Raw genomic sequence first — 23913 nt, 5'->3', positions numbered from 1 at the left:
ATGGAATATTATTCACCCTTAAAAAGGAAGGCAAATCAAGGGCTCCTGGGTGGCTCAGTCGTAAAGTGCCTGCCTTTGGCTCTGGTCATGATCCCAGGGTCCTGGGATCGCGTCCCGCATCGGGCTCCCTGCTCTGTGGGAAGTCTGCTTCTCCCTCTCCCCCTCCTCCTGCTTGTGTTTCCTCTCTCACTGTGTCTCTCTCTGTCAAATAAATAAATAAATGTCTTAAAAAAATAAAATAAAAAGGAAGGCAATTCTGACCTGTGCTCCAACATAGATGAACCTTGAGAACATAGTGTTAAGTGAGATAAGCTAGTCACAAAAAGACAAATGCAAATATAGCAGTATGATTCCACCACTTTCAAAAGAGAGAAAGTAGAATGTTGGCTGCCAGGGGCTGGAAGGAGTGGACCATGGGGAGTTAGCGCTTAATGGGTACAGCATATCTAGTTTTGCAAGATTCAAATAGTTCTGGCGATGGATGGTGTTGGTGGTGGTGTAACGTACTTCACACTACCAAACTGTATGCTTACAGTTGGTTAGGACTTTCTGTAAATTTATGTTATGTGTGCATTATCATCATTTTCCAAAAAAAGGCCATAGCCCAAGAGTCATGGTCTTTTCCTGGAGTCCAGCACCCCACTCTGCCCAGTCTCCATGCATTGTGCTGGAATGCAGCAGGTAACATCTGGGACCCCATTGGAAATGTGTACCATGGGTCCCAGCTCAGACCTCCTGAATCAGAAACTCTGGGCTCTGGAATTGTAGTCTTAACAATGCTACCAGGTGATTCCAACATCCCTCAAGTCTGAAAACCTCTTCGCTAGAGTAACTGAAGTGGAGACAGAGGGGAGATGTTTTGAAATTCAGGATATGTTCTGAAGACAGAGAAAATATGATTTTATGGGGGACTGGCTACAAAGTAGAGAAGGAGAAGAATCAGGGGGGTAACAGTGAATGGATACCTGTTGGATGAATGAACACTTTTCAAAACTGTCTGTCCTTAATTTGTTTTCCTAGAGTCAGAAGGGAGGATGGGGAAGGCATGCTTTCTTAAAGCATTGGGTTGGAGAACAGGAAATAGGCCAGGATGTTTGACCTGTAATCTTCAGAAATCCATGTAAGGTAGGTTTTACCCAAATGTATACTTAACTATACACATGGCAATTATGTAGCAGGTGAATGGTGGCGTCATGAAGCTTACCAGTAGCCATAAAGTCACACACAACACCCTCCCATACCCAACAACCTACCCCAACCAGAGAGCGGTGAACACACCTCTCTTCGTTCCTGTTGTACCGATGTCAGAGGGGGAATGATGGGGCTCCAACCTAGGGTTTTCTGGGACAGGGGACTTTCAGTTTTAAAGCTGGGACAGTACTGGGTGAATCAGATGGTAGGTCACCCTGCTTACGACACAGATTCATAGAATCTTCAAATTTCAGGAAAGCAGAGTTCATCTGGTCTATTGTTTGACACTTTGGCTACAGATTAGAATTACCAGGAGAGCTTAAAAAATCTATGATCCCTGGGCTTCACAGTGGACCAGTTAAAGTCAGTCTCTCAGGGGCGCCTGGCTGGCTCAGTCGGTAGAGCCGGAGGCTTTGATCTCAGGGTTGTGAGTTCAAGCCCAATGTTGGGTGTAGAGATTAATTTAAAATAAAATCAATATCTCTGGGTGACATTCCCAGGTATCAGTATTTTTTCAAGTTCCCCAAAGGAACATGGAGAACTGATCTAATCCAACTTGTTTTACTGGATAGATAAGGACTCTAACACCACTGAAATTAATTATCTGAGGTCACACAATTAATTAGAGGCAAAACTCGGGGTTCCTGATTCCTAGGCCAATGTCCTTCGCACACACCACAATCTTTTTATAGATAATTAATGATTAATTACTTGCAACCGAGCCCCTGCCCAGTGCTATTAGGACAACTCACACACACACCTGTCTGGCTCTTAATAAAACAGACCTTTGAACTTCCAGCTGGGTGCACTCATGGCTGAAATCCCCAACTCTCTTTTCTTGCTCCCTTCTAACTTTCTTCCCTACCACCTGTTCTGTTCCTAAGTCCCTCTGACTCCTGAGAGATACAGCTCCGTTTCCTTGCCACCCAGGATCCCCTTTGCTCCTGTTTGCTGATTTGGCCTCCACTGTTTTGACCCCAGCACCCTCGCACTTCCAGCAGCCCCTTCACCCCTGTGCGGTGGGCACCCAGCATCACTCCCCTGGGTCCAGATCCCCCCCCCCCCCCCCCCCCCCCCCCCCCCCCCCGGCAGCAGCAGCCCACTTGACCAACACTCCCACCAGGAAAGGCTAAGATGAAGCTCCCTTAATCACAGAGCTCGTTCTGTAGAACAGGCTAAATGCACAGCAGCCGGCCATGTACACCCGTCCTCCCTGTCTGCTACGGGAGGGGAGAACCTGGCTGCCTGACCACTCGCCATCCAGCATTAAACAGGCACCACGGCTGAAGACGAGTCCAGAATGAAATGAAACACCTCTGAAAGGTTAGGGCTGGAAACCCAAAGCTCAGGCCTGGCAGTTCGTACCAGGAATGGCTGGACTGTGTCCCTGACCAGGAAAAAGTACTGAAAAATGATGGTGGTGAGTTGACTGCAGCAAAGGAAGCTTCCATCATTCAGGTAAGACACAGTCAAGTCTCAAAAAGGAACGAGTACAGAATCAAGTTGAAATAGGGGCGCCTGGGTGGCTCAGTGGGTTAAGCAACTGCCTTTGGCTCAGGTCATGATCTCAGGGTCTGGGGATCGAGCCCCGCACTGCGCTCCCTGCTCAGTGGGAAGCCTGCTTCCCCCTCTCCCTCTGCCTGCAATTAAATAAATAAAATTTTTAAAAAGAGAGAAAGAAAAAGAAAGAAACTGTTTTTGAGATAAATTTCTAGGCTCCAGATGGAGTCGCTCGTGCCCAGAAGCAAAGAGACTCTGGAGTCCTTGCAAACGGTCCCGCGTGGCCAGGCGTCCCACGGACCAGGCAGCGGGTCCCCACGTGGCAGCCACCTGCGGGCCTCCTCACCCCAGCAGGACGGCCAGGCCGATATGTGAGGATGTGGCTCATCCTTGGCCTTTTCTCTTTACCCAGTAAAAGCTTCCTACCTCCCCCTCCCATTTTGCTCCGACAAGCCTGACCACTTCGTGACCTGTGACAAGCACATCAGCGAAAGTGTCTTCTGTAATCCTGTTTCTCAGACGAGAGCAGGAGCAGCCCCTCCTCCGCCGGGGTCCTCTCTGGCCCTGGGCAGTCCTCCTGGGGAGGAAGGGGGGACCCTGGGGCCTCCGGGGGCCGCCCCCACCGCCGCCCTGGGCACCCCGCGGCCCTCCTCCCCACGTGGTGGTCTCATGCGGTCGCGTCCACTGTCATTGAGGGTTTCCTCCCGGTCCTTGTGGCGGCCTGACTTGGAGGACGATGCTGGCCCGTGGTCTGCGGCCGTAAACCCGGCTTCTCGCCAAAACCACGCGGGCCCCACTCCAGACCCCGGGTCCAGAGTTCCCGGGGAGAGCGTCCAGCGGCGTGAGCTCCTCAGACGCACGGCCAGGTCTGGGAAGCGCCGCTGTGTGCGGTGAGGCTGGCGATGGCTTCTCGGGGCCAGCCGGCCTCCCCACGGGGACCGCCGAGGTTGCCCCGCGGCAGGCGCTCCCAGCGCCCCTGGGCCTGACCCCCAGCGCGGGGCAGCCTGCAGCTCGTTCCAGCAGCCTGGGGCGGCCTGCACCCCCTGCCTGTTGCCTTCTGGTGCTTACGTTTGAATTTAGGCAGGATGCTTTTTTTTTTTTTTTTTTTTTTTTTAATGTGTTAAATTGAAAATTTAAGGAACAAGTAGTATGTAAAGCTCACGTCTTTTAAAAGGGAGCAAGTCGGCCTAAGCCCGCAGTGTGCCCGATCGGCCACCAGGGGGCCGCCGAGTCCCGCAACGCACCTCGGTCGCGGCTAAGTCCTTTCTCGGGCTCTAGCGACTGCCAAACCTGGGGAAAAGCAAAGCATTTCCCGGAGCCCCTTGGCTCCTGGATTGATCTCAGGAAATAATTTGACACGTGTTTAAAAGCCGTGAATTTCAAATCTCTGAAGAGGACGAGAAATGTTCCTATTGGGAGGATGTCTCACAAACCAGGAGAGCAAAGGAAAGAAAAGGGTTGAAACTCTTTGTATTAAAGGGTGGTGCATCCCAGGCTCTTGGAATTTAATAAGTTTGAAACCGAGAGAATTATCTTTAGAGTGAAAAGTGACCCATCAAAGGACGGGAGATTATTTGCGGGGGGCGGGGGCAGTGAGACTTTCAAAGTCATATACTATGAAATTCTAGACCTTTCCTATGAATATGAACACCCCGTCCTGAATCCGTCCCACAAAACAACCCCCTGGAGATAAGAGTATTCGAAGTTGTAGTAACGCTGGCTAGATGGAAAGGCAGACAGGCAGCAGCAGGTAAGAAGTAGGGAGGAGCCAGAAGAAGAGGGTGTGATGAATCACGGGGGAGAGCCGGAGGTGATGAACCTGTAAAGGCAGGGTGTGTGTTCTCTCCACCCCCATTTCTCTATAGATCAATAGAGTCTTGCTAATGGGTATCTTATTAAGTGGCACGTACATGATTCTGGCCCTGCTTCTACTATCATCCAGCTGCGAGCCTCGAGACCACGACTCCGCCTCTCTGGTCTTCCCTTTCCTTGCTTGTCGTATGATGCTGGTGTCCAGGGGTTCAGGTCACACAGCAAGACTTTTCACGGCAAAAAGAATTCCCTAGGACTCCTTCCCCCCCAACCCCCTAATTGAAACTCCATGCTCTTTAATCGTTACTCATAAGGTGTACTTTCTAGACCCTGGATCTCTGGACTCCTCGAGATGAGTTTTTTAAAGCATGTGGCTCTCCGTGAGGTGGTTCCAGGTGCTTGGGGCAAGGCAGAGCTGCTCTGGACATCATTCTCATCGCAACCAAGATGTTGTCAGTGTTATGAAATTGTAATAAAGGCAATTCATAATGAACACCTCAAGATATTCAATGTTTCCAAGTGTTCAAAATTTTCTTGTAGCAATGCACATATTTTGTCCCAATTAACATAAATGTCATCTGAAACCATTTTACCTTGTCAGTATGGGCTCAGCATCCCAGTTTTTTGAGGTCGTTCTCAATCTCGACTCTACCACAACAGTGGATGACAAGGTTTTACGGTTTAGTATTGCAAGGGACCTTGGCAATCAAGTTGATCCTCACATTTTTGTGTTAATTGCAACTCTGATGGCATATCTTCCATGCCTTTAAGAAAGCATGGGAAAGATGTTGAATGTGTCAGAACCATGTTGCCAGAGGAGAAAATGTCACTAGAGACCTTCCTTTCGGTTGGCATCCACTTGTTAATCAACACCCTGTCTGTGGTTGTTCAGTTAGCTCTGAGTCCACTCAACTGTACTCGAACCATCCATAATTCTCCCTTTTGTCTTCCTGCAGGTCATGAAATCATTACTAAAAGTGTGTTTTTTTTCTCGAAGTTGATATTAACACATTCTCCTTTTTAATGTATTTTTATTTTATATTACAAGTTTTATATTACAAATAGTAACAGTTCTGCTGAAGGATAAACTTGTCTATCAGGTAGACAAAAAGTATGCAATATTGTATGTGTGCGTGTGTGTGTGTGTGTGTGTGTGTGTGTGTATGTAGACCAAGATCTTGATGGTGGTTAGATTAGGAAAATGAATCATAAGTGTTCTTAAGTTTACAGTTAGGATTATACTACTTTCACAGTGAAAACAAGTACTGATCGGAGGCACCTGGCTCAGTCCACAGAGCACGCAACTCTTGATCTTCAGGTTGTAAGTTCAAGCCCCACATTGGGTGTAGAGATTACTTAAAGAAATGAAATCTTTAAGAATAGTAAATAAATAATAAAAAATTCTGATCGTAACTTTTCAAATCTTCAGTTGAAAACACATCTGCTTTCTCTCATGTTCAGTTCTGGTTTTGTGACTATCATGAGTATGTGTCTGGAGAGCATTCCAGAGCCTCAGAATGAGTGAGCTCACTCTTCCCTTGGAGCACATTTGGTCAGTGATGGATGAACAGGGGTTTTGCTTGGGGTCCTACGTTGCAAACTTAAACTCCATGGATAATGGAGACCTCTGATTATTTCTGCTTTGATAGACCCAACACCACAGCCCAGGCAGCTGCCTGGCTCATGTTTATTTTTGGTTACAGAATGGTTGAGAGAACATGGGCACACTGGTTCAAAACAGGATGATTTTTTGAGGTAAGGATTTGTGTTTTGTTCTCTGTAGATTTTATTCCTACATTTTCCAAGAAAGGAGCTGGGCTCTGGGCTCCTTATGTTTGCAGGGACCCAAAGCAGAAGCTGCTTAAAGACAGCTTCTCTTCTTGTTTATTCGATATCTGCTGTCACTCAGTCTAAACTCACTGAAGAGATTATTTGCAGTTTGTAGAACGGGACAGAGACAAGAGGACTGTCTTTTTTTTTTTTTTTTAAGATTTTATTTATTTATTTGTTAGAGTGAGAGAGAGAGCACAAACAGGCAGAGTGGCAGGCAGAGGCAGAGGGAGAAGCAGGCTCCCCATGGAGCAAGGAACCCAAGGTGGGACTTGATCCCAGGACACTGGAATCATGACTGAGCCGAAAGCAGCTGCTTAACCGACTGAGCCACCCAAGCATCCCAAAAGGAGTGTCTTTTCCGGGAGAAAGGAAGCTGCAAGGAGAGATAGGTGAGAACTTTGCAAAAGTACAGGAGGAGTCCGGGGCTGGCTAGTTTCTCCGGCAGCCAGGAACATGCTACAGTGGAGGCCCCAGTGGAGGTGGCCATCCTCGGGAGGCAGTGGCTTCGTGGATGCTCCGAAAGGGGGGCCTCCTATCACCCAGACTTCCAGTCCTGGCAGAATCCTGGGCATTCAGCCAAGCAATGTGTAGTAGAAGTGCCACTTCCAAGGGACCACATGGGCTGGCCACCGATCCATCTGCTGTGGTCAAGATGGACTGGAGCCAATAGGGCCTGCCCTGTATCGAAGGCACCACATAAGCCTTCCCAATTCTTGTGCTACCCTAACGCAAGAGGATTGAGACTGATTTTTCTGCCTGCTCCCTGGAATGGAAGGCTTCATTTTATTTGATTTACTGACATAAAGAAAGGTGATACTTTCTGCACCTCTGGGTTAGTGGCTAATTTATTCCTGAGACAGTTGTAAATTCACAGCAGGCCCGGAACACGATTCAGATGCATAGGAAATCAATGTCTGATTGTTTCCTTCCTTTCTTCCAAGAACAACGCTCTTCAGCATTTCGTGGGAAAGGCACCGGAGATAAAATGGTTATATACAGGGACAAAAGAACACAGCCCCATCCTCGGGCATTCTCAGAGAGGATCAGGGAGGTGGGCATAAGGAGGGCTCAAGGCCCCCCCCCCCAGCCAGGGCCCTTTTGATTATATATTGGTACCTTATCGAGAGGCAGTGGTGTTTGAAAGTTGCTAATGGCACCTAGTGGGAACCTAGTAAGATGACATCAAGCAAATTCTAAATTGGACTAAGTCAGTGTTAGAAGGGGAAGGAGGGTCAGGAATATGCCCTCCAGACTGAGAAGGCACTTCAGTACTGAAAAACAAAGCAAGCCGCTCCACGCACAGAGTTTTATTCAGGGTCGCTTAGTGACAGGGGCAATCCGGGCAGCGAATGGACCAACCATCCAGGCTACTACGCTGCTGTCCTCCACCCCTACACTCAGCCTCGTCTCTGAAGCTACCCATTTCTTCCTCCCCAGATTTTATGGCGTGAAGGGCAGCGGGTGTGGTCAGAGGATAGTTATCAAAGACGGAGCCCCGGCACCCAGATGGAGTCACTGTTGTCCAAGTGCCGTTCCCAGCGCCCTGGAGCCGGTTGCCCCACGCTCTGTCCCCAACCACGCACCTGTTCCCACCTGCGTTTACACTTGCTCATTCATTAGATTTGCATTTCTGAGGGGCCCACTGGTTGTGGACAGCCCAGAACTCCATGAAAATCTGATCCGCTGTGAAGAAAGTGAATCAGAGGAAGGGTGACATTTTCAGCCTCCAAGTTCCGTGAGGGAAACAAAACAAGACCAAGCACTGAGCACACTTTCTTCCATAGAAGGATACTCTGACATTAGACATGCGAGAACCATGAGATGTGGGAGCTAAAGGACACACTCATTCTTCTCTCTCTTTTTTTAAATCGCTGTGTAATAGACATCCAACATTATATTAGTTTCAAGTGTACAGCATAATGGTTCAGTATTTGCATGTATTGGAAAATGGTCACACTATGTCCCGTTACCATCTACAGCACACACAGTTAAGACTCCTTTTCTTGTGACAAGAACTTTTTTTTTAAAGATTTATTTATTTATGTGAGAGAGAGAAAGAGAGAATGAGAGGGAGAAGGTTAGAGGGAGCAGCAGAGTCCCTGCTGAGCAGGGAGCCCAATGTGGGACTTGATCCTGGGACTCTGGGATCATAACCTGAGCTGAAGGCAGTCGCTTAACCAATTTGAGCTACCCAAGTGCCCCATGACAAGAACTTTTAAGATCTACTCTTCTAGCAACTTTCAAATATGCCACAGCATTATTAACTATAGTCGCCATGTTGCACGTTACATCCCCATGAGTTATATTATAACAGGATTTTGTACCTTTTGGACCCCCTCATATTCATTATTCTGAAGCTCCAAGTCCAACATGAAGACACAGGAAGGAACACTATGTGCGAGAAACTTTAACGTCTATGCTGCCTGTGATAAAATGCAGTCTTTCTCCTTTGCTCAGATCTCCAACTGTGAGAAAAATACCACAGAGCACTCAGAAGTTGTCTAGCTTCATCCTTTCTCTTCTGCCCTGCATCTCTTGTGAGAGAGCAAATTAATAAGTCAGGAGTTAGGACCCAGAGCTATGTTTTAGACTTACACAAGCTGACAGCTGACTGGAAATCAATGAAGTGGAGTTTGAGAAACATCGCCCTGATGTGAGGTGGTTTGAGACTCCCTTATCCCACGTCAGGTGTCTACTTTCCCCTTGGGTTCCGCTTCGGATTTGAACCCCCGCATTTCCTTTTCAAAACCTTCCTTTTTTGATGGAAATACTTGTTTAAAAGGAAGGAGTTATCTTTCCTAAACTGACATCATGAGACTGGCAAGCTTTCTCCTCGCGTTCATCGTCCTTGGTGTCACTCCCTCAGGTAAGCTCAAGTTAAAGTAAATTAAAACTTCACCATTGCAGATTGATTTAAGCATGGGAGGTGGAAATATGGTGTTGATAATGTTAAAATTACAAAATGTAATGTATAGATATCTTTCGGATAACCTCTAGGATGTGGCTGTACTGAGTAATTCTAGGAAATCTGTATATATTGCTAAAGAAATCCTACCTATGGATTCCAGCATATTTAAGCTGTTGTCATTTTCTGGACTATTCTTTTTGAATCATGGACTTGGTAGGAAGATATGAAAGCAGGACAAATATTCTGAGAAACACTGAATGCTTCTGAGAATTGTTAAAATATTTGGCACAGAAATTTACTCCGTCAGCATTTTTTATATCATGTCTACTAATAATCATTTTATCTGTGTGTAGGTACTTAATTTTATCTAATATAGCCTATAGATCTATACTAACCTTGGTGAATTTGTGTGCAGGTATACTTAGTATGTTTGTATAACACGATTAAACAAAAATCGACATCAAAAGTCTATGAACATGTGTGAGTTTTCTGTGACTATTATCCACCTGCAAGTCAGAGAATTGTGAATAAAGAAAGAGGACAAATACAAGGAGAGAGGGAGAGACAGACAGACAGAGAAAAGAGGGAGAAGATGCCAGGCTTAGGGGAAAATGGTCATTTGTACCTGCCAGCTAGTGGGTTCGGGAATCATTTCACTTTTTATGTAACTTAAGAACATAAAGCTCTTTGCTTCCCGGTGGAAACCATTTGGAGCCAGGAGCCAGATGGTGAGAAAACCCTGCTGTCCCATTAGCAATTTGCATTTATTTCTCCCTAGTATTTTTGCCATGTTTCACTATTGCTACTTTCAGATGGGGAACCAGAGGCACCGACTGAGATTCACCCAAGTCCTGAAGTAAATCTTAGATTTAATAAATCCTAGATTTCAAATCTAGGCACACACACCTAACAGTATCATATCTTTAAAAATGTAGCCTTTCTTCATACTGAGGACTTAAAAGCAGCCCTTTCTAAGTGCTGATGGCATCAGAACGACTTTCAAATATCACTAAATTTGATCTCTGGAGTCTGAAATGCAATTTGTCAGTCATAAAAATGATAATCAACTTCTGTGTGTTTTAGCATACAATTAATATCCATGAGTCTAATGTTTTTCTGCCTTTATTTACTGTTCTACTTACTTTGAAAGAATGGATTCTTAGCATCCTTTCCCCCAGGGAAATCATCTCACTGGTGAGCAGGGGTGGTCGCATAAACCCTCTCGCTCACCTGTGCACCCTCTTCCTTGCACAACAATGGTTACATAAGAAAATTGGGAATGAAAGGGAGCCTGAGACTTGTTCTCCATCAAGTAGGGCAAGAGTTTGGGAATGTATACTGTGCTGTATGCATCTGTCAGAGATCTATAATAAAGCAATAACCTGTAGTCACTCTCACATTCGTGAACATTTCTAGATCTATTTCATAGAAATAGAACATTTCATAGAGTCTATGTCTGCTCTTAGATCTGTGCCACCTTTCCTGAGGATCTTTAACTTTACGGCTCCTTGCAAAGGAAATAGTTTCTTTTTGTTCCCCAAAGCTACCTTTTCCAAATTTCCAGAGGCAACCCCTCATTTTTAGATTTCTGGCTTTGGTGAAAAGGATGATTGTGTATGGGCATGTGACATTTCCTGTGTTACTAATTCATGCTTTGTGTGTTTGTGTCTGCTCCCAGAAATAGGGACTGTGTCTTAGTCATCTTCCCATCACTCTTACCGCACGATGACGTGTATGTGTTCATTCAATAAATATTTATTGAGGATCTACTGTATCCTAGGAATGATTCCAGCATGGGGGTTGCAAGAGGGGAAAAAACAAGGTCATTATAATAAACTCTCACACTAGCAAGAATCCATTCAATATTTATTATTTATTTCAACCCGAGGGCTAGTTCTATGTGTTGACAGCAGAGGCCAACATATTTGTGGTATGATTTTTTTGGACAAGGTGGTGATAATGGAACGACAGAACCAAAATATACCAAGAGGCGTCAAAACAAAACATGGGTCTCTCCCAGCCGTATTTGCTGAGGTTTAAAAGTCTTCAATTCCTTCTTTACTCTCTTAACTAAGGATAAACAATGATGTTGTCATCAGTGAAACTATAAATAAGCATGTGAATTATCATCAATTAAGTCTTATCAGTTATTTATACCTCTACATGTATGAACTTGTCAAAATTTTGCAGAAAGTGGTTTTGATAATTGGGTGAGGAAAGAGCAGAAGGTCTGCGAGCCTGAAGAAAGGAAAGGAAATATGGTTAAGAAGAGTAAAGATGGGGCACCTGGGTGGCTCAGTTGGTTAAGCAGCTGCCTTCGGCTCAGGTCATGATCCCAGCGTCCTGGGATCGAGTCCCACATCGGGCTCCTTGCTCCGCAGGGAGCCTGCTTCTCCCTCTGACTCTGCCTGCCACTCTGCCTGTGCTCGCTCTTGCTCTCTCGCTCTCTCTCTGACAAATAAACAAATAAAATCTTTAAAAAAAAAAAAAAAAAGAAGAGTAAAGATGGGGCACCTGGGTGGCTCAGTGGGTTAAAGCCTCTGCCTTTGGCTCAGGTCATGATCTCAGGGTCCTGGGATCGAGCCCCGCATCAGGCTCTCTGCTCAGCGGGGAGCCTGCTTCCCCTTTCTCTCTCTCTGCCTGCCTCTCTGCCTACTTGTGATCTCTCTCTGTCAAATAAATAAATACAATCTTTAAAAAAAGAGGAAGAAGAAGAAGGAGGAGGAGAAGAAGAAGAAGAAGGAGGAGGAGGAGAAGAAGAAGGAGAAGAAGAAGAAGAAGAAGAAGAAGAAGAAGAAGAAGAAGGCAGGAAGTTCAAGTTGTAGGTTCCAAAGAAAAATTTCTTGTCTGAAGCTGGTATGGGTACCCTATCCAATCTCTTCTGACCCCACTTACAGAGGTTGAGGGAGTCTTAACCTCCTCGTGGGGAGTAAGTCCTGTCTAATCCCTTCATAGCATTAGTTTCCTTGCCTGATGCCTCCTCTGTTGCAGTGAGTGGCAGCCGGGAGAGAAGTTCTTGAAGTTACATCTTAAACGTTGCCTCTGTTTTGTGTTCAGAATAGCAAATATTGGGCGTAAGAGATCACATTCTGTGGCTGTTTCATGGACGTGAAATCCTAGAAGTGTAGGGCATGTGAGTTAGTAAGTGTTTACCAATCATCCACAAACTATTTTTACTAGGAGAGGTTAAATGCTTTGCTTAATTAAGATTGCCTGGATTGGAACAAAGACCAGAACTCATGTCTCTACATCTAAGTCCGGTGGCTCTCGATGTTAAATAAATATTTGTTGGATTCTCATTCTAACAGTAACGACTTTGGCCAGTGACTGAGCGTCCAGAGCCAAGAGCAGAGTGCCCTCCTAGAGCACTTTCCCGGCCTGAGTTCTCCATGGAAAAAATTACTCGAATCAGGCAGGGGGTTCTCCTACCTGATCGGCTGCATGTGCTCTCCCTCTGGGTCTCCCTCTTCTTGTCCTCCACCTGTGGAGTGGCTTATGTAGTCCCAAGAGACATGTTTTGACAAAGAAAAAAACGAGGTGAAGATTAAGTAGAGAGAACGAAGGGGGGAGAATTGAGATTTTGGAGAGCAATGGTGACAAACTTTAACAGCCAGCACATAACCTCTGGGGATGTGCTTTAGACTGTGTGAGTGTGTGTGTGTGTGTGTGTGTGTGTGTGTGTGTGTGTGTGGTGCAAAGCACGACTTAATGCAAGGAGATGTGAGGAGACCATGATCAAGTCTGAAGTACAACTACTCCCACCTAAAGCACCGGGTGTCCACCTCCAAGGAGAGTGACCACAGTGTCCATCCAAGAGGCCCCTGGGGCCAAGTTCCACTGCAGCAGAGGGAGCTTGCATAGGATTACGGGACACCATCACCATTGCTGAGTGTCTCCCTACCACCAAACATTACCTGTGACCTGGTTTTAGGATATCATTCTTCCCGGCAATAGATCGCTTTCGACAACAGTATTTTGGTAAACGTAATGCTAACAGCAGCACAACAGCAGAAAAACAATAACAATGAAATTATTGGAAGTTTTTATGTAGCTGTAAAGTGAATTGTTGGAAGTTTGTTGTTTTTTTTTTGTTGTTGTTGTTGGAAGTTTTTATGTAACTGTAAAGTAAGGAGACCACAGCACAGGGAATAGTCTTTTGCCTCCTCAGTCCTCCAAAGGACGAGCTGGTGGCAAAATCGACAACGTGGGAGTCAGAAAACTACACCTGACCTTCATTAATTAGGTTGATGTTGGAAAAGTCACTGGCCTCTCTGCAGCCCAGGATCTCCATCTGTAAAATGAGGGACCTCGCTCATCGTACAAGTCCTTCCCAACACCACTGCCTTCACTTCCTCCTCATTTCTCTTGTCCTTCCTCTTTCACGCTGAAATTACTTCTGTATACACATGGTCTCCCTCCCCTTGCCTTCTGGAAGCTGACTTTGGGAAATGCAAGCACCGGCTCAGGGAGTCACTCATCTTCTGAGAGAGAGCGTCTTCTCAACTCATCTTCTGAGAGCGGTTTCTCAACTCGTCGGTGTATTGCCGAGATAGATCTTAGAATATCAGTCTTGTCGAATTTGTTTAAAATACAAGCCCATTTGCAAAATTTTGGCTTACACACATTTCAAGAAACCATTTGTTCCTTAAAACAGAGACTGCTTGTCCTGGAAATCCGGAGAACATCTGTGATTCTACACCCTCCAGAGCAGTGAGCCGGGCTTGCTCTGCCTCCTTGCTCTATGCATGGAAAGTGCAGTTAAAATGTCTTTGCATTTGTTCCTTCCCCTAACATCATCAGGTGTTTACGGAGGCCCTAGGCTCAGCAGGAGAAACGCTTTCCCTTCCTTACCACATTCTGTTTTACAAGAAGGACAAAGCAGAAACATCTGCAGGGCTAGTCTCTGCATCTGCTCCAATAACACCAATGACTTCGGGCTTTATTTGGGGAAGTGGAGGAAGGTTGGAGATATTGGGCAGAAAGTATTAAACCTTTGGCTTTCTTTCTTTCTTTTCTTTTCTTTCTTTCTTTTTTTTTTTTTTTTTTTTGGTTTGGTCTGTTTCAGTCAGTACAGATTTGTGCTCAGGCTGCCGTAACAACACAACAACACAGACTGTGTGGGCATAACAGAAATTCATTTTCCCACAGTTCTGGAGCCAGAAGCCCACGATCATGGTGTCAACAAGTTCAGTTCCTGGTGAGAACTCTCTTCCCAGCTCAGAAACAGCCGCCTTCTGGCCACACCTTCACCAGGCTCTGTCTCACACACACCTGGAAAGAGCTTCTCTCCTGTCTCTTCCACGTATTCTAAGGATACCGGTCCTTTTGGAGTAGAGCCCTACATGGATGACTTCATTTAACCTAAATCATGTCCTTAAAGGCTCTGTTTCCAAATACAGTCACACTGGGGGGACAGAGCTTCAACACAGGAATTTGAAGGGCTGCAAGTATTCGGCCCATGACAGGCAGCACAGATTTTCCCTTTCCGTTCCCTGATTCAGACAGGAGCTCACCCTCTGACGCGGGCCAGAGTGGGCAAAACATACAAAGGTCCCTGAAAGAGCGGATCTGCTCATTTCCCTCTGGAGCCCAGCAAAGAGCAGCGATCCCGCCATTGTCCCCGAGGGTGTAGCTTGGAAAGTGGCAAGTGCTGGGGATGGCCAAGGTCAACCTTTTAGAAGATGTCTCCCTGTGGGCAACACCAGCTCCCTGCAAATTGTCAAATCGTCCTGCCAGGAAAGGAAATTCAAAAGTACAGTTTCTGTTGTCAGGACCCCTCTCTCAAGTCCAGAATCATAACGGCAGGGTTGTCCAGGCTATGACGTCCGTGTGAGTGTGCGTGGATCCGTGTGTGTACACATGCACACTGGTTCAGACATTACGCCTCAGTTGTTCTCAGCCTTCCTGGAGGGTCTCCGTCCATTGTGAGATGGTGTCTTAAGTAATTAGTTCTCACTGGCCTGAGCGGGGACACAGGGTCTCTCGGGGAGGGCAGAACTCTGGTGCTCAGCCCTTAGGACCACACTCAGATGGGTGTAACAGTGGCTATAACAGCCAATCCTGAAAGGAGGGCCGCTTTCCTCACACACCAAGAAATTTGGAGGTGGGCAGTCCTGGGCTGGTTGGCCGTCCTATAGTGCTCTCAGGGACCCAGGCTCTGACGGTCTTTCTGGTCCGCCATCTTATGCGTGGAACTTTCATCAGGCTTGTGTGTTCAAATCCCTAGATGCCATGTTCCAGCTCCAGGCTGGAAGGAGAGAGAGCAAAGGGTAAAAGAGGAAATGTGAATGCTGCAGGTCAGACGGAGTCTGTCCTCTTCAACAGTATTTCCTACAAACCTCGCCCCCAGCTTCTGCTTGTATCTGAAGTAGCTAGTGTGTAGGTCACATGGCCATCCCTAGCTGTAAGGGAGCCTGAGATGGGATCATTTTAAGCTAGCGCCATGCCATCCTGAATAAATTTAGCAACTGTTGCAGAAAAAGAAAGGGCAAATGGGTTGCTGAGCAAAAAACCAACAGTCATTGCCACGGTGCCCACGAAACAATATTCTTCTTCTTCTTCTTCTCTTTTTTTAAGATTTTATTTATTTATTTGACAAGACAGAGATCACAAGTAGGCAGAGAGAGGCAGGTGGAGGGGCAGGGGGTGGGGGAAGCAGGCTCCCCAGTGAGTAGAGAGCCCGATGCAGGGCTCAATCCCAGGACCCTGAGATCATGACCTGAGCTGAAGGCGGAGGCTTTAACCCACTGAGCCACCCAGGCATCCCAATATTCTTCTTCTTACTGGAGGTCTGCTCACACAAGGGAAGGCCAAGGGAGGACAGCTGTGGCCTCCCTGCCTCTCTCTTCTCCTGAGTAATTCATCTCTGGCCCAAACTCTCCAAATATCACTCAGCAAACAAAAACCAAGTAGCTCACTGCATTGCTGCACAAGTGTTGGCTCAGCAACCACAATGTGCCAGGCCCCACAGAGCTGGGGGGCAGTAGTGGGGAAGGTTTCCCAGAGCTGCCATTTTCCCATGCGACAGACAATAAGCAAAGACACATAAAATACGTCCAAGTGCTCCAAAGCAAGATAAAGTATCGTGAAGGGGATAAGTTGTGAGCAGGGATGTTTAGATTTCATAACCCAGAATGACCTCTTCAAGGAGATGACATGTGAGCAAAAATAGGATAAAATGAAGGAAGGAGGGTGGGGTTATGGGGTCTGTACAGGGCAAGAGACTGCCCCAAACAGAAGTACACGGACATGTTCCGGAAAGAGCAGTTGGGCCTGAAGCCCTGGGGAGGAGGGCTGAGGGAGGAGTGGGAGAGAATAGGGACCATACACAGCCTGAGAAACAGCAGTAAGAACATGAGACATCTCTTCTAGGTTTGTTTTTTTTTGTTGGGTTTTTTTTTTTTTAAGTATTTTTAAATTAGGGGATCTACATTTTTTAAAAAATATTTTACTTATTTGTCAGAGAGAGAGAGAGAGATAGCAAGCACAAGTGGGGGAGCAGCAGGCAGAGGGAAGAGAGAGAAGCAGACTCCCCACTAAGCAGGGAGCCCGACGTGGGGCTCTATCCCAGGACCCTGGGGTCATGACTTGAGCTGAAGGTGGAGGCTTAACTGACTGAGCCACCCATCTGTCCCTCTTCTGGGTTTGATGGGAAGCCATTTGGAGGGTTTGGGCAGGAACTGAAATGGTCTTCTTCTGCTTGTAAGAGATGGCTCTGGAGCTAAGCAGAAAATCGGCTGTGAAGGGGTCACGAACGGAAACGATGAAGCAACACATGAATCCAAGAGATGACCCTGTGACTTGGGTGGGACCAGTGGGGATGGTGGAAAATAATCAGAGTGCAAAGGATTTTGAAAGAAGTGAAAACAGATATGGGGGAGGGAAATTCATGAAGTATATCCCGTCCCTCAGAAGGCTTCAGGGAATGTCAACTCCCACCCTCTTCACTTCCAGTAAGGTTTTAGGGAGTTTACGGAATGCTATCCTGGCGGCCACCCAGCTGACCTGCTCCTTAGTGGAGCTCTGCTCGCTGAGAACAGCTCAAGTTGCAATGTCTCAGAACAGCTGGATTTTTTTTTTTAATTTTTTATTTTTTATAAACATATATTTTTATCTCCAGGGGTACAGGTCTGTGAATCACCAGGTTTACACACTTCACAGCACTCACCAAAGCATATACCCTCCCCAATGTCCATAATCCCACCCCCTTCTCCCAACCCTCCTCCCCCCAGCAACCCTCAGTTTGTTTTGTGAGATTAAGAGTCACTTATGGTTTGTCTCCCTCCCAATTCCATCTTGTTTCATTGATTCTTCTTCTACCCACTTAAGCCCCCTTGTTGCACCACCACTTCCTCATATCAGGGAGATCATATTATAGTTGTCTTTCTCTGCTTGACTTATTTCGCTAAGCATGATACGCTCTAGTTCCATCCATGTTGTCGCAAATGGCAAGATTTCATTTCTTTTGATGGCTGCATTGTATTCCATTGTGTATATATACCACATCTTCTTGATCCATTCATCTGTTGATGGACATCTAGGTTCTTTCCATAGTTTGGCTATTGTGGACATTGCTGCTATAAACATTCAGGTGCACGTGCCCCTTTGGATCACTACATTTGTATCTTTAGGGTAAATACCCAGTAGTGCAATTGCTGGGTCATAGGGCAGTTCTATTTTCAACATTTTGAGGAACCTCCATGCTGTTTTCCAGAGTGGCTGCACCAGCTTACATTCCCACCAACAGTGTAGGAGGGTTCCCCTTTCTCCGCATGCTCGCCAGCATCTGTCATTTCCTGACTTGTTGATTTTAGCCATTCTGACTGGCGTGAGGTGATATCTCATTGTGGTTTTGATTTGTATTTCCCTGATGCCAAGTGATATGGAGCACTTTTTCATGTGTCTGTTGGCCATCTGGATGTCTTCTTTGCAGAAATGTCTGTTCATGTCCTCTGCCCATTCCTTGATTGGATTATTTGTTCTTTGGGTGTTGAGTTTGCTAAGTTCTTTATAAATTCTGGACACTAGTCCTTTATCTGATATGTCGTTTGCAAATATCTTCTCCCATTCTGTCAGTTGTCTTTTGATTTTGTTCACCGTTTCCTTTGCTGTGCAAAAGCTTTTGATCTTGATGAAATCCCAATAGTTCATTTTTGCCCTTGCTTCCCTTGCCTTTGGTGATGTTCCTAGGAAGATGTTGCTGCGGCTGAGGTCGAAGAGGTTGCTGCCTGTGTTCTCCTCAAGGATTTTGATGGATTCCTTTCGCACATTGAGGTCCTTCATCCATTTTGAGTCTATTTTCGTGTGTGGTGTAAGGAAATGGTCCAATTTCATTTTTCTGCATGTGGCTATCCAATTTTGCCAGCACCATTTATTGAAGAGGCTGTCTTTTTTCCATTGGACATTCTTTCCTGCTTTGTCGAAGATTAGTTGACCATAGAGTTGAGGGTCTATTTCTGGGCTCTCTATTCTCTTCCATTGATCTATGTGTCTGTTTTTGTGCCAGTACCATGCTGTCTTGATGATGACAGCTTTGTAATAGAGCTTGAAGTCCGGAATTGTGATGCCACCAACATTGGCTTTCTTTTTCAATATCCCTTTGGCTATTCGAGGTCTTTTCTGGTTCCATATAAATTTTAGAATTATTTGTGCCATTTCTTTGAAAAAGATGGATGGTACTTTGATAGGAATTGCATTAAATGTGTAGATTGCTTTAGGTAGCATAGACATTTTCACAATATTTATTCTTCCAATCCATGAGCATGGAACATTTTTCCATTTCTTTGTGTCTTCCTCAATTTCTTTCATGAGTACTTTATAGTTTTCTGAGTATAGAGTCTGTGCCTCTTTGGTTAGGTTTATTCCTAGGTATCTTATGGTTTTGGGTGCAATTGTAAATGGGATTGACTCCTTAATTTCTCTTTCTTCTGTCTTGTTGTTGGTGTAGAGAAATGCAACTGATTTCTGTGCATTGATTTTATATCCTGACACTTTACTGAATTCCTGTACAAGTTCTAGCAGTTTTGGAGTGGAGTCTTTTGGGTTTTCCACATATAGTATCATATCATCTGACAGCTGGCTTTTTAAATAACTAAGCACAAACGTAAGTTACAGCTCTCTCCATCTCTCTCTATCTCTTTGCACTTTAATACGCTTTATAACATTAAGAGTGGGTTTCAATTCATTATTTTGTAACTGGAGGGACAGACTTCCAATGGCAGAATAAAAAGGTCAGAGAGATGAAAAGTATGGCATAGGGAATATAGTCAGTAAGGTGGTAATAATATTGTTTGGTGACAGACGATGACTTCACATATGTTGGTGAGCCCTGAGTCATGTATAGAATTGTTGAGTCATTATTTGTACACCTGAAACTGCACATTAATTATACTTCCATCTAAAAAGAGTGGATTTTTTAAAAAAGATTTTATTATATATTTGACAGAGAGATAGAGAGAGGGGCCACAAGTAGGCAGAGCAGCGGGCAGAGGTAGAGGGAGAAGCAGGGTCCCCACTGAGCAGGAAGCATTCCAATGCTGGGCTTGATCCCAGGACCCAGGGATCATGACCTGAGCAGAAAACAGCTGGTTAACCAACTGAGCCACCCAAGTGCCCCGAAAGAGTGGGTTTTTAATGGCTACTCCCTGAGAAATTGAAGGTCTATGCACATACAGGGGATGTACGCTCTTCTTCCTACTAATAATTTTTACATTCTGATCGGGAAACTTTGGGGTGTGTCTTGCATGGGATCACTGTCCATCATGTGTCTCTCAGTGGGAAAAAAATTCTCTTTGGTAAACCACACAGTGCAGAATGGGTTGTTTAGGAGATTAATAGGGTACTGAATATACAAGAGGGGCTATATTCAAAATGACAACCACAAAGCTTCCTTGCTTTAAATTTGATGGGAACACTGGAAAGATACGAAACTTATCTCTAGACTCTAGACTCTTTATTTAGCCTGTGGGTCAAAGCTTGAAACTAGGGTGTTTCTTAGGCCCTCAGTCGTGGAGGTGTAGAGAAGAGTGTTAGAACCTGGTCGTTAGCCAGGGAAGGTCTTTGTAAGGGAAGACGTCTCAGGAAGATGGCAAGGGAATGAATAACACACAGGATGTGGTAGGTATTCCATGGATATGTGCCAAATGCGTGGAAAATGGCTCCAACGTATTCCTTTCATTGGTTCATTCATTAAATAGATATAACATGGGTATGTGCTTGGGCAGGCACTGCTCCAGGTGCTGAATAAACATCATCAAGTAAAATGCATACCGTGCCTGCCATCATGGAGCTCAAGGAAAGGACAGACAGTGACAAATTCACAACACATTGTGGCAAGGGACATGAGGGAGCCAAAGAGGGTGCAGTGGTGGACAATCACACATGGGCAGAGACCATGTCTGTGAGGAGGTGGCATCTCAAGTGAGATGTGAGGTAGAGGGTAAGTGGGTGGTTGTAAGTGATTCTTTGGTGCTCAGGTCATGATGGGAAAACCCTGTGAGAGAGCCACGTTCTGGATAAAGCACAGAGTCAACTTTCAGCCCTGTGTTGTGGGCATGGAGAATGGTTCAAGAACCCCTGTTCACTCAAAGCTGCCTTTGCTGCACCGGGCTGTGTAGACTATATGATGATTCCGGCTGTGGGATGCTAAGCCAGCTATTATGACTTCCCCATTAATTCGGGTTTCCCTCATGATTCTTACAGCCGCCGCAGGATTCCAATCAGTTGCGGAAAGTGAAGATGCCCTCCTCAGACACTTATTCCAAGGTTATCAGAAATGGGTGCGCCCTGTATTAAATTCTAATGACACCATAAAAGTATACTTCGGATTGAAAATATCTCAGCTCGTAGATGTGGTGAGTGGTCCTTGGCACGAAGCTGAAAAGAACGTGCATTCCTTAACCTGTTTGTGAGTCTGAGATTTCATTTTGATTTCTTTCCCCATGGCTGCCATTTCCATTTTAAAAATAGCTTCCTGTGAGAGAAAATCTGCCCCAAGAGGCCAGTGAAATGACCCGAGGAAGGAATGTGAAGTGTCGTGGAGTAAATTTTCATTGCGGCACTATTCGTGTGGAACCTTTTGCTGGGGGTCGGATGTGGTTGCTGGGACAGGCACTGTCCCTGGCGGGTTGGCTGAGCACCAGAAGGAGCATCCAGGGAAAAGCGAGGGGCAGGAGAGAAGGCAGAACCGAGCCCGCCCAGGGTTCATCATTGTTCCCCAGGCCAAGTCGGTGTCACCTGGACTGCATGAGGGTGTTGGGGGGCGGTGCTGGCAGGGAGAGAAGGCGGATGGTGCTGGCACCCGAGTAAGTGCCCAGTGAGCTCATCACCCTCTTGAATCCCCTCAGGACCCTACATTTTCCCCTGCCCCACCCATACCTTAACATTCTCCACTCAAAGTGTTCCTGTTTCCCACTTCTGCCATGATTGGCATCCTGGGAAATCAGTGAACTTCAACAAGCCCATGACTGCAAAGTCATCCTGCAAAGTCCCATGACTGCAAAGTCCCCAGAGTTCCAGAATAACCCATCTTGCCCCAATCCCTGTCCCAACACTCACACACTCACCCACCCCAGCTGATTCAATGCCCAAAGATTCCTTCTAGAAAATCACACAAATCCAATCTCTGATTTAGTTCATATTCATTCTGCTTTGCCACCTTACCATGCTTTCTGGGTTATGCAATTTTAGATAAATATCACCACAATGAACTACTACTTGCTTTAATTATTATTTTTTTGTTTTAAAGAAAATATGCATAGTATTTTAGGATCCCAGGCTGTTTAACTGTTTCAGTTGAGAATCCTTTATACTTTGAATACTTCAAATGTATGTGTCAGAGAGGTCTTTCTGACAAAAGAAAAAAAAAATCTAAAAGACAACTTCATTTACTTGAATTTACATCTTCCTAATTGTCACTTTCTTAGGATGAAAAGAATCAGCTGATGACAACAAATGTGTGGCTCAAACAGGTAACTGTCAGTGCAAGCATTATATCTGCTAACCTAATTATTTCCATGCTTTTCTATTTAGAAAGACACCCATTTGAAAAACAATTATTTTACAGAGCATATTGGGTTCCTTGGGGAGATATTTGGGAATGGCTGGGAAGGGTCCATTACTTAATTTTCTTTTGCGGGAGTTGGAGAGCAGAGAACAGGTGCTAGAAGCCCAGAGGCCTGCCTGGCGGGGACTCTCTGACACCGAGGCCTCGGCCCTGCTCCCTGGCTACCTGGAGAAGGAGGGGGGGGAGTTCCAGATTGCCACTGTCCCCCTCTTTAAGGTACCACATCTGGAATAGGCAATCAGCGATCTTAAATTCTCCCTCATCCCTACGGGTCCTCGGTGGGAGGAATGTTTCCCATGGCTCCCTAGAAAGAGAAACAGGGAAGGCCGAAGGCCTCTCACCGTCAATTTCAGAACAAAGTGAAGACAAACAAAATGACGATATGTTTTCCTCATATAACTAAAAAGGCATTTTGAATAGGTTCAAATCCCTGCTTAGAGAGCTCGCGTTTAGTTCAACTGGGCCCTGTTTCCTAAAACCAGAAGCATCCGCTCGGAGGAGCTCGTCCTAGAATGATCAGGAAGTAGCTACCCTTCAAAGCCCAATTTTGCATAGGTAATGGAAAGGAGAAAATATTGACACTTCTTTGATAGGAGGTGAAAAGTTTGGTATCATTGTTTATTTTTGCTTGTTGTTGCTGTCGTCAGCAATTACTTGTTTGTTTGTTTGTTTTTTCCCTGAATGTCCAAGTAATTGTCTAACCTGATAGACTTAAATCTTCCTGGTGAGGAATCTTAAATATCTCACTGAATTTTAACATACATACACTCTATTTTTGTTCATTTTTATTGAAATAAGTTAATTACCTTCAGGTTCAGGAGACATTGTTCCATTCTGCTAAGGGTATAGAAGCAGAAGGAGATTCCCTGGGCTTCCTTTATGTCATATTTCTCCCACTCAAAAACTTTGGTCAAAGTTAAAGAATTATTATCATCTTTACCACTCTCTATTCTGCTGATTCTTTAATTGGTAGATATCTTAGCAAGTTATGAAATGGATCTTTATTTTACTTGCGAATAAAGATGTCTAGGAGAAAATAGTAAGCTGGTAATACAGATAGTAGAATACAATTCAAATAAACATGTTTTTCTGTATACCCATCTCCTTCTTCCATGACGTAGCTTAGAGGCTGTGGAATTCAGAAATATTTTGAGTTAATAAAAATCAGTAAGAAGTGCTGTATTTGAGTTTGCAGGAGAGAGGATAAAAACTTTTAGAGTGCAAATGGGTTTAGGAAGTTAACAAAAATAGAGCAGACAAAAAACCTCTCAACTGCTTTACACACAAGTCCTTCTCCAACTGCTCCTTGAGATTAATCTTCCGTTAAGCTGTCACATAAAACAGCAATCCAGGGACTCTTGGCCTTCGAAATTTATACTTTTCACTTTGCCTGAGATTTTGAAAGCACGAGGTCACTTCAGTGGAAGCAAACAAGAAGCCACGGCTCCTCAGACCTTAACTACGACTATGGAAGTGACTTCCAGCAAAGCTGGGCCACGAGAATCCCAGGGGCCTGGTGAAGGCCTCAGGTCAAGACAGGGTCACAATCTAAGCATCTCCGGTACCCAACACAGAGCAAGAGAAATCCATAGGAATGGGGCAAGCT

General features: G+C 45.3%; 1 protein-coding gene across 2 annotated transcripts in view; it reads left to right on the top strand.

Annotated features, from left to right (window-relative positions):
• The first annotated feature begins 9149 nt into the window (after positions 1-9149).
• The window catches only part of CHRNB3 (cholinergic receptor nicotinic beta 3 subunit), a 29393-nt gene continuing 14629 nt past the window's right edge, over positions 9150-23913 (top strand). Inside the window, exons 1-3 of one of the 2 annotated variants that reach the window (XM_082715209.1) lie at positions 9150-9202; positions 20945-21096; positions 22168-22212. In XM_082715209.1, the coding sequence (XP_082571335.1) occupies positions 22186-22212 (27 nt within the window). In that variant the 5' untranslated portion in view covers positions 9150-9202; positions 20945-21096; positions 22168-22185. Of the gene's footprint in view, positions 9203-20944; positions 21097-22167; positions 22213-23913 lie in introns of those variants that run through there. The other variant, XM_082715208.1, reaches the window with a different exon arrangement.

The sequence above is a fragment of the Mustela nivalis genome (assembly GCF_964662115.1).
Source record: "Mustela nivalis genome assembly, chromosome: 20".
Lineage (NCBI taxonomy): Eukaryota > Metazoa > Chordata > Mammalia > Carnivora > Mustelidae > Mustela > Mustela nivalis.
The sequence above is the reverse complement of the archived record's forward strand: the minus strand, read 5'-3'. Positions and strand labels throughout refer to the sequence as shown.